General features: G+C 39.7%; 2 protein-coding genes across 2 annotated transcripts; both read right to left on the bottom strand.

The window, feature by feature from the left end:
• Positions 1-3,511: 3,511 nt before the first annotated feature.
• LOC133515772 (uncharacterized) lies at positions 3,512-11,721 on the bottom strand. Its single transcript, XM_061848357.1, is given in 11 exon segments — positions 3,512-3,604; positions 5,150-5,277; positions 6,004-6,281; positions 7,672-7,787; positions 7,790-7,809; positions 8,410-8,555; positions 8,899-9,140; positions 9,303-9,424; positions 9,968-10,127; positions 10,647-10,808; positions 11,445-11,721. Coding segments are annotated over 11 exon segments (1,494 nt in total). The 5' UTR covers positions 11,512-11,721; the 3' UTR covers positions 3,512-3,551.
• A 5,079-nt stretch (positions 11,722-16,800) lies between these two features.
• On the bottom strand, positions 16,801-18,415 carry LOC133515771 (uncharacterized). The gene is made up of 2 exons (XM_061848356.1): positions 18,022-18,415; positions 16,801-17,907 (listed from the first exon to the last, which is right to left on the bottom strand). The coding sequence occupies exons 1-2, from the start codon at positions 18,031-18,033 to the stop codon at positions 16,801-16,803; spliced, it is 1,119 nt and encodes a 372-aa protein (XP_061704340.1). The 5' UTR covers positions 18,034-18,415.
• Between the last annotated feature and the right edge of the window lie 524 nt (positions 18,416-18,939).

Genomic DNA, 18,939 nt, shown 5'->3' with positions numbered 1-18,939 from the left:
ACGCCGTCATTTTACTTTATTTAAAGTAACTCACCATGACTCGGCCATAATTTCCCTGAACCTTAATGCTTTTAAAATGAGATTCATTTTCCAACAATTATCGCAAAATGCGACCGACGGCGACGTTAATGTAAAGTTATATACAAAATTATTAAGGCGACCGATAACCTCAGTGACCTCGGGCATACTTTGAACGTGAACTTGTCGCTCGTGCGAACGACATTTAACATGAATGGCGCAGATTACGCATTTATAACAATTTAAAAGGTATTTTCAAAGATAATGTTTCACGTTAAGACAAATGCTCCAAAAATAAAGTATACTACTAAGGACTCAACAAAACCTGGAGTCGAGGCCAAATACATTAAAATAGGTATTCAAAAACATTTACTAAAACAGTACAGCTCAAATTAAGTATGTCTTATATTAAGGCATTGGGTCAGCATTGTAACGAGCAGGGCAAAATAATTTAGGTTTGAAAATCTGTTATAACTTGTAGTCTTAATTTTGTTATAGCTTTGCTAACATTTATTTTATAGGTTTCTGTTCCGCGTATTATATGTGATACTAACAAGATATAAAGTTAAAACGCGTCTGAAATAAATAATTTTTATTTTATTTACTTATTAAGCTGGAAAAAGTAGGGAAATAATTTCCACTCGAAAGAGGCGTCAGTCAGACAGGACGGATTTCAACGAAATGATTCTCCGCGGTATTAGAGATGGTCTTTACAAACCTGGCCGGCTAGCATGACTTGCGTTCTCGCACGCGACTTCAAGTATAATAATAAATAAATTAATAAAATAAATAAATAATAATAAATATTATAGGACATTATTACACTAATTGACTAAGTCCCACAGTAAGCTCAATAAGGCTAGTGTTGTAGGTACCTAGACAACGATATATATAATATATTATAATTATAAATACTTAAATACATAGAAACAGCCATGACTCAGAAAAACTCTTACCAGGATTTGAACCCGGGACCATCAGCTTCATAGGCAGGGTCACTAGTGTCACTACCCACTAGGCCAGACCGGTCGTCGAAGTATGGAGTCGCGCGCGAAATTAGAGTCATGCTAGCCCGTCTGAAAGCCTAGCCAAGATGCCAATTGTTTGCGGTGTAGCGAACGAAATGGTAATCTCTATCACTCTTCCATATTAGTGCGACAGAGAGACAGATTCATTCGCTACGGCCCAAACGATTGGTCCCTGGAATGGGATCGAAATGGAATCGATATCTACGGCGATAAACTTCACTACATTTTGCAAAAGATATCGCCCTGTTCCCTGAACATTTCACTAGCTTAGATGATGTTTAGAAATAATGGAAAAACTCCCTGCCTCGGGAGAAACTCGAATTCGCAACTCCGGATACGAACCCACCGCTCTATCATTATCACCCATACCTACAGAATTAACCTCTGATATTTTTATTATAGAAATATATTATTCGGTTCGGACCGACCGGATAAATAAATAAATAAATATTATAGGTCATTCTGGATATTATAGGATATAAGATGGCTGGAGCGCATTTTAAATAAATAAATAAATATTATAGGTACAGGCATCTACATTATGTGGGTATGGCAGAAGGGATGGAGTCCGTCTGGAGCCTTCCACGTCCGCGATGAGTCGACCGGCCTGGGGCCGTACTGAAATGCGCACCGACTCCGTCCGTTCAGTGGGAATCGTACATAAGCGAAATTTTTTGTGGTGAGCGTTCCGACTGAACACAAAGGAAGAGTTTTGGCCGAAGGGTGTCAAGTTTCGGCGGTTCCGCAGTCGGCTCCCTGATACAGCCGGGTTGCGAAATGCATCGCAGCCACAGTGTGTGTTTTAGTTTTTAAGATATATTTATTTATAAAGATTTTTCATTTCATTTCATTTGGCTTCCACATAAAATATTCGGCAACAGCAGTCGCCTTAACGGATCCGTAGTTTTCCCCTGATTGTTTATATAGGACACGTGCGTTATTTGTAGCGGTTCAAACCACTCAGTTGGAATGAAACTTCCAACCTCAGTGGACGTGTGGGTGAAAACTAAAATACAGTCCATACAGTCGCCGTCAGATATGTATGGAGCGGCCAAGATGTTCACAGATATCTGAAGAAAGCCTCTTTTATTGACCGAGCGTCCGCGAAGGTGGTTTCCATCTTGGACAAAAATACTTTCATGCCCGGATGTTCTCGTCCACAGGTCGCATTTCTCAACCGATTTTCGTGTTTTAAGCAAGTTCAAAAATTAAATATATTTTTTTGTCGATTTAGTTTTCGGATTTTTTTCAAAATGTCGAAGCCATGGGCTCGCGAGGTCTAAAGCTCACGAGAGCCACTAGTTAACCTCTAGTTTGTGTATGTTTTATCATTATGCTCTTTATATTTCTCTCATCTTAGACTAGGATTTTATAATATGGATATAAAAGTAAAATACAAAATACATATAAACATATTATAAAAAACCTAACCTAAGGTGCCGCTAGCAGCGGGGCAGAGCCCAAACTGCCGGTGGTCAGGGCCGCAGAGAGAGGAATCGACCTACTATACGCGCCGTGTCCAAGATTACCGCCTTCTGCATCTGACCCTTGATCCAGCCACCCAGCGAGTCTCTCAAGGTGTTGATCGAGACTCTTCGCTGTGAGACCGTTCGCTGACACGACTATCGAAACAATGATCATCGAGTCAACATCCCACATGGCGGTTATCTCGTGAGCCAAGTCTAAGTACTTACTGGACTTGTCCTTCTCGGCTTTCACGAGATTCTCATCATGGGGGATGGTGACGTCGACGAGCACGGTCCGACGCTGCGATCGGTCTATTAGCACGATGTCAGGCTTATTATTATTATTATAAGGATCCTGATCGAACTTTTAGACATCATTTAGCATTTTTTTTTCTAAAAAGATTTCGAGAAAGAAAAGACTATAAGGACTCACGACCTTGTCTTTCTTTAGTTACTTAGATTTTCTTTTTAATTTTTTAATTATATTCTATATATTTTTCATTACAAGTATTTGCTCCTCAGTTATGGGTTCCTATGAATTTACTTATTTATATATATATCCATTCAATATATTATTATATAAATGCGTGTGTCCTGACTGACTGACTGAACTACCACAACTAGAAAGTTGAAATTTGCACACTATGTTGCATTTATAAAGTGTACAGACAAGAGATAATAAGCGATTTTGAAAAATTCAACCCCTAAGGGGGTTACAAAGGGGTTGAATATTTGTATGGCTTTCAAGTTTTATTTAAATATAGGAACTTGAAACTTCGTGAAAAGTATTATATTAATATAGAAGAATAGTAATTTCAGCTTTTTTGGAAGTTCATTTTGTATGGGAAAGCCATTTTTTTCTCGATTTCGGAGTGGTCCCATAGTAAAAGTTGCTCAGTATGACCTATTTCATATCGCAAAATAAACCTTATAACTAAGTACAGGTTATAAGTTAAGGTACAGGACACAACAGACTTTTAATAAAATAAAACAACAGCGTCACCAAATGTACAAAAATGTTTATTCTATGCATTGTTTCTCATCCGTCAGATTTTTTGTCTGATGGTAGAATCAGGGTTACAGCAACGCCACCTGTAAAGACAACAAAATGTTAACCCGAACGCCACACCAATCGCGCGCGGCGCGTGATCGTGAACCTTGTCTGAATGCACGAAGGTTCATATTTGGCTGTAGACGCGTGCGTCAGTTGACGTCTTTAGCGGTTAAAGGGTGGTGGCGGTAAATTGGGAAGGATAGATTATAATGTAAGCTTTATACCTATTTTGCAATAAGGACGGGGCCTGAAACAAATCCAAGTACTAGGCCAGTTCAAGATAATTAAGACTTACGTAATTTTCTTTCAAGTAACGAGAAGAAGAAGAATAAAAAAGAATAGAATCATCTCAAAGTAAACAAGTTTGAAGAAATCAAGTTCTACGAGTATAGAGGTCGTAAGTTCGAACTCATATTCGTGATAATGTGTTTTGGCTATTAAGGTGCCGTTCAGGTTTTCTCTGACCATGAGCAAGAAAGCTGTGCGTGCCCGGGATCGCGGATATCATTATTATGAATTGTTATTTTTCCGAAGCCGATGGTTCCGGGTTCAAATCCTGGTAAGGGCATTTATTCGTGTGATGAGCATGGATATTTGTTCCTGAGTCATGGGTGTTTTCTATGTATTTAAGTATTTATAAATATTTATATATATCGTTGTCCAAGTACCCTCAACACAAGCCTTATTGAACTTACTGTGGGACTTAGTCAATTTGTGTAATAATGTCCTATAATATTTATTATTATTTATTTATTTTATTATTATTATTATTTTATTATTTTTAGTTCGTTTTAACAAAAAATACGTTGTTAACCAATCATACGATCAAAAATAAAATTGCGCATTTTAGAAACGAAGCGAATCGCTATTGACATTATTTGGCAACCGTATTATGGTCTAAAAAACGCTACGATTTATCAAAAACTGCTGGCTGAACCTGCGGCACCTTTACAAATTAATCCTGAACAGATCCTGACCTGATCACATTGAGATATTGATTGTAAAGTAAAACCTCCTCCTTTAAAATGTTGAAGTCAGTTAAAACCGTTTTATTTCTCGCGGTATTCCTATGATTTACACACTAAACACTAACCCCCTTATTCATAAACGTGTACTAAAGCTACGATGCCGCTAATAATCGTTTGTCCCTTTCCGACGTATTGGTATATTGGAAAGGGACAAACAATGATTAGCGGCATCGTAAATTTAGTACACGTTTATGAATAAGGGGGTAAAGGAGCACAGCAGTAGTACGTCACCTCGCAGTTAGTGATCATGGCGAGTCCAATGATGTTGATGCCAGACAAGGAGCCCAGCCGAGCTGTCATCAAAGCGAGGTCTATCACGAGGACTCTAGGATAAGACTGGTTGAAGAACACTCGGATGATAAACTCACTGACCACTAAAGCAGCGCAGCAGTAGAACGTTACCTCGCAATAAGTACTATTAGTAGTCACGGCGTGCCCGATGATGTTGATGCCAGACAGAGAGCCCAGCCGAGCTGTCATCAAACCGAGGCTTGTCACGAGGGCCCTAGTACAAGAATAGTGGAGCTACAATCGGATCTCGGATGATAAACTCACTGAACACTAAAGCAGCGCAGCAGTAGAACGTCACCTCGCAGTTAGTAGTCATGGCGTGCCCGATGATGTTGATGCCGGACAGAGAGCCCAGCCGGGCTGTCATCAGAGCAAGGCTTGTCACGAGGGCTCTAGGACAAGAAAAATGGTTAGTGCCGGCGCACAGAGCGGGTGACGAATTTTATCCACTCCGTGCACCCGCGCAAGATAGCGGAGGCACATAAGATTCTTTCGGATCTTTTCAATCTTCTTGGATTCGATCTTCATGGGCGAAGGATGGCCATGGACAAATATAAAAATCACTTGTAGATAATACCAATCGAAAAGTTAAGATTTATCGGGATGGCAAATGCAAACGATGCACGTGATCATTTTCATACTTTATTTAAGTTTCGAACACCAAAATCTTAAACACCCTATCTGTCGTAGCGCATGGCGTGTTGGGCAGGACAAGATGTTCTATAGTTTGGTGAGCCATCCCACACAGTCATCCACGGCACCTCACACCAACAAATTCATTTAGATGATCTCGCAAGTCCTATTCAAATACAAGAGACGGAGAAAATGATACTTAGATACTGTTTCCAAAAGTTTTTACATGGAATAATTTCAGAAACTATATATTATATTTATGTATGATTACCTATCGTCATTATCCATTTTCAAAATGGTACTTTCCTTTATTTCTCGTGATATCCGAGAGCTTTTCAAACTTTTGGAAACTTTCTGCAATTTGCACATCTAGAAATAATCAGTAGCTTATAGGTGCAAAGGATTAACAATATATGTAAAACATTTATGAAAATAATTGTAATATGTATGCAACAAATGCTCTTCAGACTCTAAGATCAACTCACCTATAAGAAGTCGGATATAGATCCACAAAATACGACGCCACGACCCCAATACCAACAGCCGTTCCCTGAACAAGAGCAAACATGATCAAACTGACTATAGGCTGCTTAACGGCGTTGGTTAAGACCATGCAGATACCAGGGATTAAGTAGATAGTGAGTAAAACGCTACGGCGCCACTTGGCGAGCTTAGAGACGGAGAGGTTCAGGCCGGTGTAGAAGAAACCGGTGATGATGCCGGTGTAGAGAGTGCTAGGGGTGATGGTGTCATTGCAGGACCACTGAAAGAAAGAAAGCAATAAAAATAATTTATTGAACGCAACAAGATAGTACATACTCGTATATAAAAAGAAGACATGCAGATATAATAAAAAAACATTGGACGCTAAAATAGGATCCCCATTCACCATAATACCGCGGGAATCTGTGCCACTGGTTTTCAGGGAAATTGGAAGATGGAGTGTTTGTTATTAAGGTTATTATTAATAACGGGGTTAAAACGTGAAGAGAAAAAGACGTATCCGAAAAGACTACGTGATTATGAACGAATAGGTAATAATAGACTATATGAATATTTTTTGGACTACATACATACATGTAGGTTCAGATTATAATTGATAAAATGTAGTAAGGCATTAAAAAGAGGTAGGCTTTTTACTGCCCGCCTTAAATGAAACAAACGACCAAAAGGACCAGATAATTATTAGAAAAACATAAATAGCAGTTATTTTCAAACATAAGTTCTATTTAATAAATACGATAGAAATATAAGAAATGTGTCTAGAAAACCTAATTTGCCTGACAATTATGTAGACAACAAATCGCCAAGCGGGACCAATGCGACGTTGAAGAGTTCCATTCTGATCAGCATTAGCAGTTCCACTTCATCAAATGTCACTTTTTTAAATGTAACTGCTTGATTTGTTAAAGAAAATACAAAAACCACTATATGTATTCATTAAAGATTTGAGGAGTTTTCTCGATTCCTCATATTTTCTACCATCAGATCTCGAGCTTGAGAAAAAATTGTCTTGAAACCTAATTTGCCTAACAAACATAACGAAGACGACAAATTGCCAAACGGGAACTATGAGTTCCATTCTGATCAGCATCAGCAGTTCCACGTCATCAAATGTCACTTTTTTAATTGTAAATTCTTGATTTGTTGATGAAAATACAAAAACCACTATATGTATGCCTTTCACATTTGAAGAGTTATGTGGTATAGTCACCATCTATAGTAGCGCATGAAACAACGCGCCAAAAGTATCTGATATTCCGGATAACTTTTCCAAAAATAGATAAATGTCTAAAATTCACCTTCAAAAGTATGTCTTTTACAGTCTTAGTAGTTCTACATATAGGACTATCACTTTTTGTTAAGCTGTTGCTGCTGTGTACCTATTGTTTTATTCCTTGTGTAAGTATTGATATCAGAAATTTCACAAGAATATTCCTGATTTTTTAACCCTTTTCCAGCCATACTGTAATACGATTTAACGTTCAAATTAGTTTGCACTTTCGAGAAGTGTGACTTGTCTTCACATGAATCATCAAAGCTGGAATAATTGGAATATATTTGAATTTTTCGGCTAAACCTTGTAGATTGGTGCGCCGAAAAGAGTTAAACAACGTATAACATCTTACTCACATACCTACAACTAAACTTACATCGCCAGTTTCGCTAGGATCAGCTGTCAGGTTACTAATGAACCGATCGCAGAAGCTTTTCTCTTCTACCACACCATATGAGAGGGACGTGAAGAAAGAGTTGACAATAGTGGGTACCACATCACAAATATGTTGTTACTGAAACAAGGAAAAGACAAACATTAAAAATAAATTGAAATGTAGATAAGTAATGACGCAAAATATGTATTTGATAGATTTCGTCTTTACAATAAGGACAAAATTGAACAGAAGAATCCTCCTAAGACTTATTATATGTTTAGAAACTGGAAATGAGTATGATTATATCAGGGATGTGACATCAGAGTAATATATCACATTAAGTGCGGCAAACCTACTGCAGGAATTGGCCCTATTTATATTTTGATCGGAAAAAATCAAAAACCATAGACAATCCGATCTTAAATTGGGATGTGTCTGAAACGGCCTTAATGTATACGCGAATTGCATTTTGCAATGCAATTGAAATTTAATTTCGATAATACTTGGTATGAAAATGAGGAAGCTAATATGAGAGCTTTTAACTAGCCGTTGCTAGAAGTACAAATAAAAAAAAAATACTTTCCACCCTAGGGTGGGGAATGGAATTTTCCACCCGGCTGTCAGCCTATGAAAGGTGAAGTTTCCGATTAGGAGAGATGACTTTTTTTGGTGAAGTTGCCAACCGTGATTTTCAATTGATTGCATCGATATCAGGGTACGAGTACCAGTATTACTTACATGGCACAGCAGAGCATCATCAAGTAGAAAAGTTGTATGGTCCTCCACAGCAGTGGCGGCTTGAAGATTGGCACCGTCTGCTGTACGATTGACTGCCAAAAGGGCTCTTTGTTTTGCGTTTCCGTAGTGTTCGAAATATTCTTCACCTGAAATCCAAGAAAAAGAAATTCCCAATTACTTCATTAGGTCGGTACAAGACTGTTTGAATTTCAGTAGGTACGTTGTGAGGTCAAACGAAGTCCTTATCACCTCTTTAGATGAAGATTCTTGATTTAAAAGTCATTTAGATATTCTTCTGACATTATTTTTCTTTTCATGATTTTTAAAATACCTTTATCATCAAATGCTATCATTCTTTTTTAATGGCTATTGGCCAGAAAGAGAGACTTTGAGCTCTTCATGTGGAACTATATCATATCCATCATGAAAGTTAATTAAAGAACAAACAACAACACTTTGAATAGCTTCAAAGCGGTCCGTCTCAATTACCTGATACTCATCTTTCCTCCCTCCATTGACCTCAAACATTTTCCTCAACACCTCTAACGCCGTATCATTGTACCCTCTATTGGCCAAGAACTTAGGGCTTTCGTGAAGGAACCACATCATAGCCGCACCGACTCCAAGGGGAATGGCCAGGATGAGAGCCAAGAGTCGCCAGGGCCGGTACGTGATACCCAGCCAGAGGATGGGGATGTTGAAGGTTAGGGGTAGTATGACGAGGGCTAGCACTGAAACAAGAACATAGGATAAAATCTTCTTTTGTTCTCTTCTCCGCTCCGCTGGATTACAACCAATAATTAAATCCAATTCAATTTAATAATTAGTCCAACTCCGCTCATCTCCACCTCAGTGGAAAGGTGGGGTAAAGTAGGGAAGGTAAATAATCTTACTGAACGTGACAGCTTCGGAGAAGAGGTTGATACTGTTCATGATGAACATGTATTGGCTCCTGTGTTTGTTACCCGTGCACTCGCCTAAGTACGTCATGGTAAGACTGAATGACGCCGTGGAACTGAAACATGTTTGCTTGATTAATTTAGTTTATTACTTATATTCGTTTATGATTATTTAAGGTGTTGGTATTGAACCGTGCACTGCACCTGCTGTATGTCGACATAAAATATTAGGTGATTTATTACACACAGCTGCAAGAGTGCACATCCACTTTATGAATGGAATTAATTCAAAGATATCCGGCTGTATGTACGTTTAAAGACATCCGGCTCAAAGGACCAAAATATTTAAATATTTTCTCTGGTTTAATATATCCATGTACATACATTAACTTACATAAACTCACGCCTATATTCCCAAAAGGGGTAGGCAGAGCAAATGACACTATCTAGAGCAAAAGATACAGGGCCACTTCTGGCAATGAAGGGGTTTAGAAACTGTGATATTGCAAAATTAGACAGACTGCTAGCTCATCGTCCACCACACATTTAAAAACATATCCCACAGTTGACTTCTACGACAACCACGGGAGGAAAGGGGTTGGTGAAATTATTGACCCGACAACACTCGGGTTTTAAATTTAATTGCATAAAACCCTTACAAACTGCAGCCCACCAGCTTCATCACCAGCAGCGTCTGCCAGTTCGGGGACAGGCTTCCAATGGCGGCCATGATGAAGCCAACAGAGCAGGACAGCAGCAGCGCCCGTCTCCGTCCGCTAATATCGGCGTAGTAGCCCCAGGGGAATGCGAAGAGAAGACCTGAAAGCACATTTTTTCTTATGACCCTATTTGGTTAGTTACGATAAGTTTACCGTGGCCACATTCAGTTCTAAAAATTATAATTACGAAAGGGTATGCTTGTTTGTATATGTACCTGTAACGGTAATGCTAATAGGCGCCCTACACACTAAGTATATGTACTGATAACATGCCCTATGGCCAACTGATGATCCCAAAAGAGCTTGGCATAATCAAGCCTACGGCGACCAATGTCCCGTGTTTAATGGGTTCCATTATTATTTAGGAGTATTGTGGGTCTTTGAGTGCCACATCGATCAAGCAGTGATCTGTTATGACGGCCCATTAGATCATTACTTGATAACGCCCGTTGAATCCAGGAAATTCCATATTCTTTAGGCCGTAATGCTCTGCACCTCCTACCCAATACGTCCCGCCCTAAGTAGTTACTTCTTTTTTATATAAGTGGTCCACAGGAACAGAGAATGTGCATTGCAGTCTCCTCTGGGGTACCATATCTATCTTTACAACGTTACTTACCAGCGAATGGTATAGAACCAAGCAGGCCAATATGCCCGATGCCTAACTGGAGGTCGCACGAGGCCGTAGCCAGGATAAGGCCAAATGCGAACATGTCCAGTGCCACGGCATTGCTGATGACACTGCACGCTACCAGGACCAGGTGGTTGTATCGACCATGGCCTGAAAAGGGAGCCCAAAAAAACCTCAATGTATAGGTACCTACAGGATGATCTTATCATGACTAACCATATCCTGACAGGAGAAAAGGCAGGTAATACTGAGCATTTTATTAATACGAGACCAATCCCTAAATCCGTTAAAAAATCTGATATTGTTTTGAACTTGTATTAAGGCACTATATTAACACCCTCGCCCTTCCACGGCCTCCTCGAAATAAATATCCTAGGCCGTTCTTTTAGCCATTGCCTACTATTTTTGTCCATCTGTTTGCCCATGGTATCTCTATTTCCCTTAGCGTTATAATTAACAATTTTATAGCAGGTACAGTTTAAATTTTCAATTGATAGTAAATGATCCGTTATAACATATGTATTTCTTGAGGTGACAAAACAATTGTAACGTACCTACTTGACAAGAACTAGAAACGTTCGGCAGCTATTTTTAGACGTCTATTTTAGATATAATGCTGCCTAGACCTATTTCGAATCAGCTAATCTTATGTGTCACAATGTTTAATCAAAACACATCGGGAAAAACTAAGGCTAACATCTGAACAGCTGTTTAGGTTAGGGATTGATCTCGGTTATAAAAACAGGAATTAAATCTGTAACTCTAAGAAATTAACTAAACGCTTACCAGCTAGTTCCACAGCCTCATCATATGAATATTCCATTTTCGGCTCCACACATTTCTCTTGCAACATTTTACATCGAAAACAGCGCCGAGTATGTAACTCATATGCGATCTAAATTCGTATCTCCATCAGTCATGTTATCTACAAACTAATTCTATATGTTCTTAGTTTCACTGAGCAAATTAGTTTAAAATGATATCAGGACATTATACTTATAGTAATAGGCATGTTGATCTCAATTGAGGTACTGTCTTTAAATGAATGTCTAGTATAAAACAGATTTGCTACTCGTATTGCAAGTAGGTACATGTAGTAGGTATATTTACTCGATACTATGTAACAAGTTTATCAGAAAAGTCAAACAGAGGGCCTACCGCGAACCACGTTCGACGTGTTGCCTCCCTGTCATGCTTACGTACGAATTTACAAGTGCGACAGAGAGGCAACACGTCGAACGTGGTTCGCGGTAGGCCCTCAGAATATTTTGTCAGTTATCAAAAAGAACAATTGATCCACAGGTCGAAACTCTAAAACACTCTGGAAATCAATAATTACCGTAAGCAATCGCAAGCAAGTCAGAACCGAAAACATTGAACTCTTGGACCTAAGAAACTCACCGACTGATTCTGTCAATGAAGTGATAGGTGCTTCTCGGAAATTGGAAGATCTCTAGCGGAATGTATTATACGCACCGATAATAGCTCTAATAATAATACGGATAAGGTATCTACAACATCTATTTCGAACTCCTTCGTTTTATTTGAGACAAATCCTGAAGAGGTACTTATTATCTTATCAAATCTAAAATCGAGCAGTGCAACGGGATTAGATAATATTTCAACACAATTCTTGAAATTAGCCAGTCGCATAGTCGTGCCGATAATATCTCACCTTGCAAATTTGTCTTTCAAACAGGGGGTCTTTCGGGAAGCATTCAAGTAAGCACTAATCACTCCAGTATTCAAGAGTGGGGATAGAATGAATATTTCTAATTATAGACCCATATCGGTACAGCTATTTCTAAAATACTGGAAAAACTAAACGTGCGACTTATTATATGATGACGATATTTCTAAATAAATTTAAATTACTCGCGAATTCTCAATATGAGCTCAGGCGGGGTATTTCCACTGAAAACTTGTAGTATTTCCACTTTGATTGTAGAGAAAGTGGACAAAGGTAAAAAATCTATCACAGTATTTGTAAACCTAAAAAAAGCTTTTGATACTGTGTCTGCACCATCCTTATCATGATTCTCGAAGCAACAGATATTAGGGGTGTCTTTTTGTCCCTTTTCAAAAGTTACTTGCATAACCGCAAGCATAGGGTAAATAAATAACTTTTAAGAAAAAAAAACCGACTTCAATGAGGGAGACCGGTGAAAGAAAAATTATTATTGATTTTGGATCTCATACAATGAAATTAAAAAGACTGGTAAAATACCCGCAATAGGGTATTCGACTATATTGAAAATACATTTTTTCACACCATGCATGAAATAATATTAAAGATGGTTATAAGTTTGCTTAAAAGAGTTGAGAAGTACCCTCAATTCCTCATGGAATCCATCATCAAATCTGCTTGACAAACATGCGAAGAGAACAAATTGCCAAACGTGAACTATGTGGCGTTGAAGAGTTCCATTCTGTTCATCATCAGCAGTTCCGCTTCATCAAATGTCACTTCTACAAATGTAAATACTTGATTTGATGATGAAAATACTAAGATCACTATATTAACATTTGAGGAGTTCCCTCGATGCCTCATGGACCCCATCGTCAGAACCCAAACTTGACAAAAAATTGTCTTAAAAATTTAATTTGCTTCACAAACACAGCGAAGAGGACAAATCGCCAAACGTGAACTATGCGTCGTTGAAGAGTTCCATTCTGATCATCATCAGCAGTTTCACTTCATCAAATGTCACTTTTCAAATTTAAATGCTTGATTTGTTGATGAAAATACAAAAATCACTATAATATATGTATGCTCTTCACATTTGAAGAGTTCCCTCGATTCCTCATGGATCCCATCATCAGAACTGAGTTTTGACAAATACGGGACCAATCTGTATATATATAGGTTCAAGCAAAAAAATAATTTTCAAAATCGGTTCATAAATGACGGAGTTATGAAATAACAAACATCAAAAAAAAAAACAAAGAAAAACATACACATCGAATTGATAACCTCCTTCTTTTGAAATCTGGAAGTCGGTTAAAAATAGGGAGCCCCGTCAGTGACGAGTGCACTATAGCTTACGGAGTTCCACAGGGCAGCGTTCTTGGTCCTAACCTACTCGTATTTTTAAATTATATTAATCGGCTCTGCTATATAAACTACTAAGGGAACGATTTTCACGTACGGGGACGATACTGCTATTGTGTTCTCGGGTGATACGAGGAATAACGTGCGGCTATCTACTGAACGTGGCCTTACAAAGGTTGCATATTGGTTGCAAGAACATCTACTTACTACTACGTATTGGGGCCCATACATTCCACGACTCTTCTCTTTTCGCACAGACTCTAAATTGCCGTTAATGAAATTTACATCATTTTTAACTGGAGCAAAGTTGCATTTGTTTGCTTCGTTCGATTTTGGAAAAAATTAAATGTTATACATTGCCATAATTATTATATTTCGTCACTTCATTTTTCAGATATAATTTTATATTAACCATGTAGTTTCCCTATTGTACAGATAGCATCGCACACATTTAAGAGTAACTATTTTGATTAAAACTGTGAAAACCAACATCCGCCCACTTCCGCTTACTGGTTACCTGCGTGCGGCGACCGCTGCGCTCTTCATTCTTTATTTGTGCGTGGTAGCGTCCACACCATACTCCATACTCTAAAGCATATTATTTGTTGTAACAACTGACATCACATAATTATTTGTGTGGCATAGTGAGTGCATGACATAAATGGGTTAGGTTAGGTTGGAACTGTGACCCCGCACATACGAATAAATGGGTCAATATTATTTCCGTTGTCTTGTTTTTTGTCCCCAAAAATTGTGACTGAGTGGAACTTTTTGTATGAGATGAAATTTTGTTTTTAATTTATCTCATGTAAAATAAAATCAACCACTAGAAAGACATACAATAGCACTCGCCTTTTTATGATGGAAGACATAGATACAAGGGTGACAGTGTGGTCAGAAACAAGACAAAGAAAATAATTTTGATCCAACTACCTAACAAAATGATGGTTAGGTTAGATTAGAACTTCGACCCCCCGTAGAATAAGATACCTAGCAAAAAAGTGGTTTAGGTAAAGTTTGAAATACGGCCCCCACAGAATCAAAAACCTTGGAAAACCAGATTAGGTTGGGTTAGTTGGGATGATAATCTGTACTTAATTATACGGCCTGCGCACTACTTGTTATAAAAATTATGTAAAAGTTTACGTTACCATTTAATTAAATATGACAATAGATGTTATATAATATATGTATTTATAATTGATACAATACACGACTTTATTGTCCATATATTTATTATTCGAATAAGATACATATAGGTATACTAAAATATATCTAAACATAAAACTAATTAAAAACTAAACCTAAATAAATCAGAACTTAAATATAAATATAAACTAAATATGTATAAAAAAAACTACCAACCTATTGGCTACCGGGCCGTCCCCGATGCAAAGGTGCCCATCACGCTCGCTGCATTGCCGCGTTGGATTGCGATGGATAGCCTTTGCATCAGGAAAAACCCAGAGCGGGGGTCAAGGCCCCTTTCTAGCAGGCGACGACCCAGATCCCGGAGGAAGGACTTACCCTCAGCGCACCAGCACCCCGAAGTCTCCACAGCGAGAGGAACGAATAAATAACCGCTCAGCGCCGAGTATTTATCTTTTTTAAGGGACGCCGCGTACTCAGCAGCCGCTCCTGCCGACCGCATAGTGCGGCTAAGATGCGAGGCGGCAAAAGTACTGACGCATGTGGCGTCCCATAGTAAGCACTTACCCTTTTCCCACGGCACCAGGGTCAAGCCGTCAGGCCTTTTGCCGTCCGATCGGCTGAGGCCCGGCGGCTCCAGCATGCAAGGGACATTTGCTGATATTAAGGCCCTCCTAATGATATCATTGAGAGCATGGTGCCGTGGGAACCTTCCCGCGCAGCGGCAGCAGCTCAAGGCATGGTGGCCGTTGCTCTCCACATAGGAACCGCAGATGCATTGGTGGGGTTGGCATACATCAGAACCCAGGCGAAGAGCAGCGGCCACCCGCATCGAGTCGTTGTCTAGTAAGGTGCCTAAGTTTGGGGAGGGAAGAGCGTGTAGCCAGGCCCCAGATTCAGGCTTGGAGGCAGCGATTAGCCTGGCTCTGTCAGCACCAGAAGCGGCATTTATAAGAGTATCGAATAGCCTCCTTACCACGACGTCGTCCCATAAACGCTGGCGGCAAGGTTTTTCGGGTACAGGCGGATCAGAGTTAAAAGCCTTCCAAGCCGACAAAGCATCGGCGGCATAGGGTATTGTGACCTTGGCACCATCTAACGGTAAAATTTTAGTGACAAGATCCACAACCCCAGCCGCCGACGCAAGGAAGGCAGGAAGGCTCACGTCTCGTGAGCGCCGTATACCCAATCCGCCATTGCGTATTGGTAAAGAGGCCTGGTCCCACTGGTCCGAATTGAGGGACACATTTAAAAGACACTCAGTAGATTCTTTCAGCGCCAGGTCAAAGGAGTCCATGTGTGTGGGGTGAAGCCAAGCAGGCACTGTGCGTAAGAAGTAGGTGATCCTCGGAACAGCAAAGCAGGATCTTAACAAAGTCAGACCTACATGCGCCGAGAGATTACTAAGCCTTTCTCTTGCTGATAAGAGAAGTTGCTCTCTTGTCTTAAAAGCTTCAGGAACAGCATCGGGAAATATAGGGGAACCTAAGAGATTAAAGTTTTGACTAGATAGCTCTTTGAGACCAGGTAGTAGGTTGCGAAATGAAGATAACGAGGCATGAGAATTGGCGCTGCAGGGAAAGAATTCGCATTTATTTGTGTTGACTTCGAGTCCCAAATTACGGAGGAGTGGGAGAAGTGTTAGCAAGTCTTGGTGTACTTCTTCGGGCTTACCACCGAGAGTACCGTCATCTAGATACCAAACATTTAAAGGAGATTGAGGACCGGAAATTACTTTTTGGATGGCGAGGCTAAAGATCAGGGGGCCGAGCGGATCCCCCTGTTGAGCCCCAACCTGAGACTGGATGAGGGACTCATTGAAGAAAAGTTTGGACGGAGAAGAGTAAACTTGGTGTAGGAAAGGGTACAGTAGTGGTATTTTGTCTCTAACTTCGGACAGAAGTACATCCCGCTCTAAAGAATTAAACGCATTTTTTAAATCTATCTTAATGATAACACAGTCCGCATTTTTGGGTCGAGTACGAAGGCCCGAGTGGCGTGAATAGCAGCCTCACATCCGAGTTTCGTACCAAAACCTAATTGACAAGGCTGTAAGTATGACGACATTTCGTCACGCACAGCATGACATCCTAACTTAGCAGTCAGGCGGCGGAATACACTGCCGATGGCGATGGGCCTTAAACCACCGTCTTTTTTTGACAGCGCACACAGCGACGCACCGTAAATATACGGGGAAACTTCAGGATTCAACTGGCCACTGAGTAGAAAATTGCAGAGTTTGGTTAAATGTTCCAGCAAGCGGGGTCCGTTCTCGCCGGCAGAGCCGGAAGTAAGTTCTTTCAAGTGTGATGGGCGAATACCATCCAGGCCGGCAGCAGAGCTGTTGTTGAACGAACCTAGAGCCTGTGAAACTTCTTCCGGCTTGACCGAGAGAGCAGGACAGGACTTGTCTGGTTCGGGAGGAAATGTCAACTGTCTAGATGGGGCCGGATGTTTGGAAACTAGGGTAGCAAGGGTTTCAGGATTTGGCGGCGCTATTCCGTCATCCGACATGAGGATCCGTACTGCCCCTCTGAGGTCACCCTCGTAAACTTTGGACTCTATAGTTCTAAGAATCGAGGGTGGTCTCAGAGCGGCCGTCTCCGCTTGCACAAAAAGGGAATCAATCCCCTCAGAACATATATTCCGCTTAACTTTGGTGGTTAAGTTGCCTGCGCTGGTTGATTCTGGCGCCTTTAAAGCAGAGTAGGCAAATGACAGCAGAGTGAACCATTCTAGTGTACCGTTGTTCTTAATACATTGGTCGATTGCCTCACACAATTTGCCTGCCGCCAAGTTGCGAGCCCCCTTAGGGATGTGACGCAACACTCGCACGGATTGCTTTAGGGTGGCAAGGTCATCAAGATTCAGACTACTATTGCTACCTGAGAGAGCTTGCTGCCGCTGCTGTGGCTGCACTGTAAGTGTAGGAGTGAAAACGATGGGTGGTCGGGTTTTGTGCAAGCGCCCTATATGAACCTTCAACCCGTGATCGGTGAAGGTGCGCGAGGAGTTAGGGCAGTGGGGGCATTGTGAATGGGTTGTAGCCTGCATAGAAAAAAGTTAAGTAGCAGTAAACTAACAAGTAAACTTAAGTAAAAAGTACAAATTCTTAAACTAAATAGAATAGAGATCTATAGAAAATTAACAGTGACGACTTACAAACAGAAACATTAGAAAAGGATATAAAAGTATTTGAGTTATTCCACCTCGAATCTTGAAGGCACTTAGCACATTTATAGTCTCTTAGTCGCGGAAATTCGGTAGTTTATTAATGAAAACAGGAACTGTTGTAGAAATTAATGTAAAAAAACCATTTTCGTTGTTGATACAACCGTACTGACAGATGTCATGTCGCCTCGAGCGCGCTGCGGCTCACTACCTAGAGTGGCCCGGGCTGCGGTCTCCGCGGAGAAATGCACGCTCACTTGTTGTCTATATTTGTGGGTCTCAAATTGGTCTTGGATTAAATATGAGACATGGGATAAAATAATTAAATATATTTTATATTTCGGAAAATACTTTTGATGCTTGTTTACGTGTTGCTAGGAGTTTTTTTATTGATACAATTGTATAAAGTATTACGTTATACACAAATATAATATAATAAAAGTAATTTAAAAAAATGTCTATATACCACTTAAAAATTATATTACAATAGGCATTATGTCAATGACGTTTAGATAAACTCACAATATAACAAAAGAAACGTATAATAAAAATTAAATTATAGCATACAATTGCTTATCAAGTGCAGAATCGCAAACAAATTATTGCTATGATTGTTTTAGTAGGCGTTGGCACGGTGTTACCAATAAGAATTAAATTAGGATTGATGTGGTAAGATAAACAGTTGTAAGGAATCCTTATAATATTGCTTCTCTTGCCTCGAGCAAAATAAAGTGTGATTCACTTAATGACTTGAATTGATTACTCGAATACTTGTATAAACTTACACCAAATTGTATCCATAGACATTAGAATCTAATTTAATTTAGGTCACCGTTTTCTAATTGGTGGGTAACGAGGTATCCGCGGTTGGAACAAAAAAAAACATTATATATGTAGAATCGATAATTT

Source organism: Cydia pomonella, chromosome 3 (genome assembly GCF_033807575.1).
Source record: "Cydia pomonella isolate Wapato2018A chromosome 3, ilCydPomo1, whole genome shotgun sequence".
NCBI lineage: Eukaryota > Metazoa > Arthropoda > Insecta > Lepidoptera > Tortricidae > Cydia > Cydia pomonella.
The sequence above is the reverse complement of the archived record's forward strand: the minus strand, read 5'-3'. Positions and strand labels throughout refer to the sequence as shown.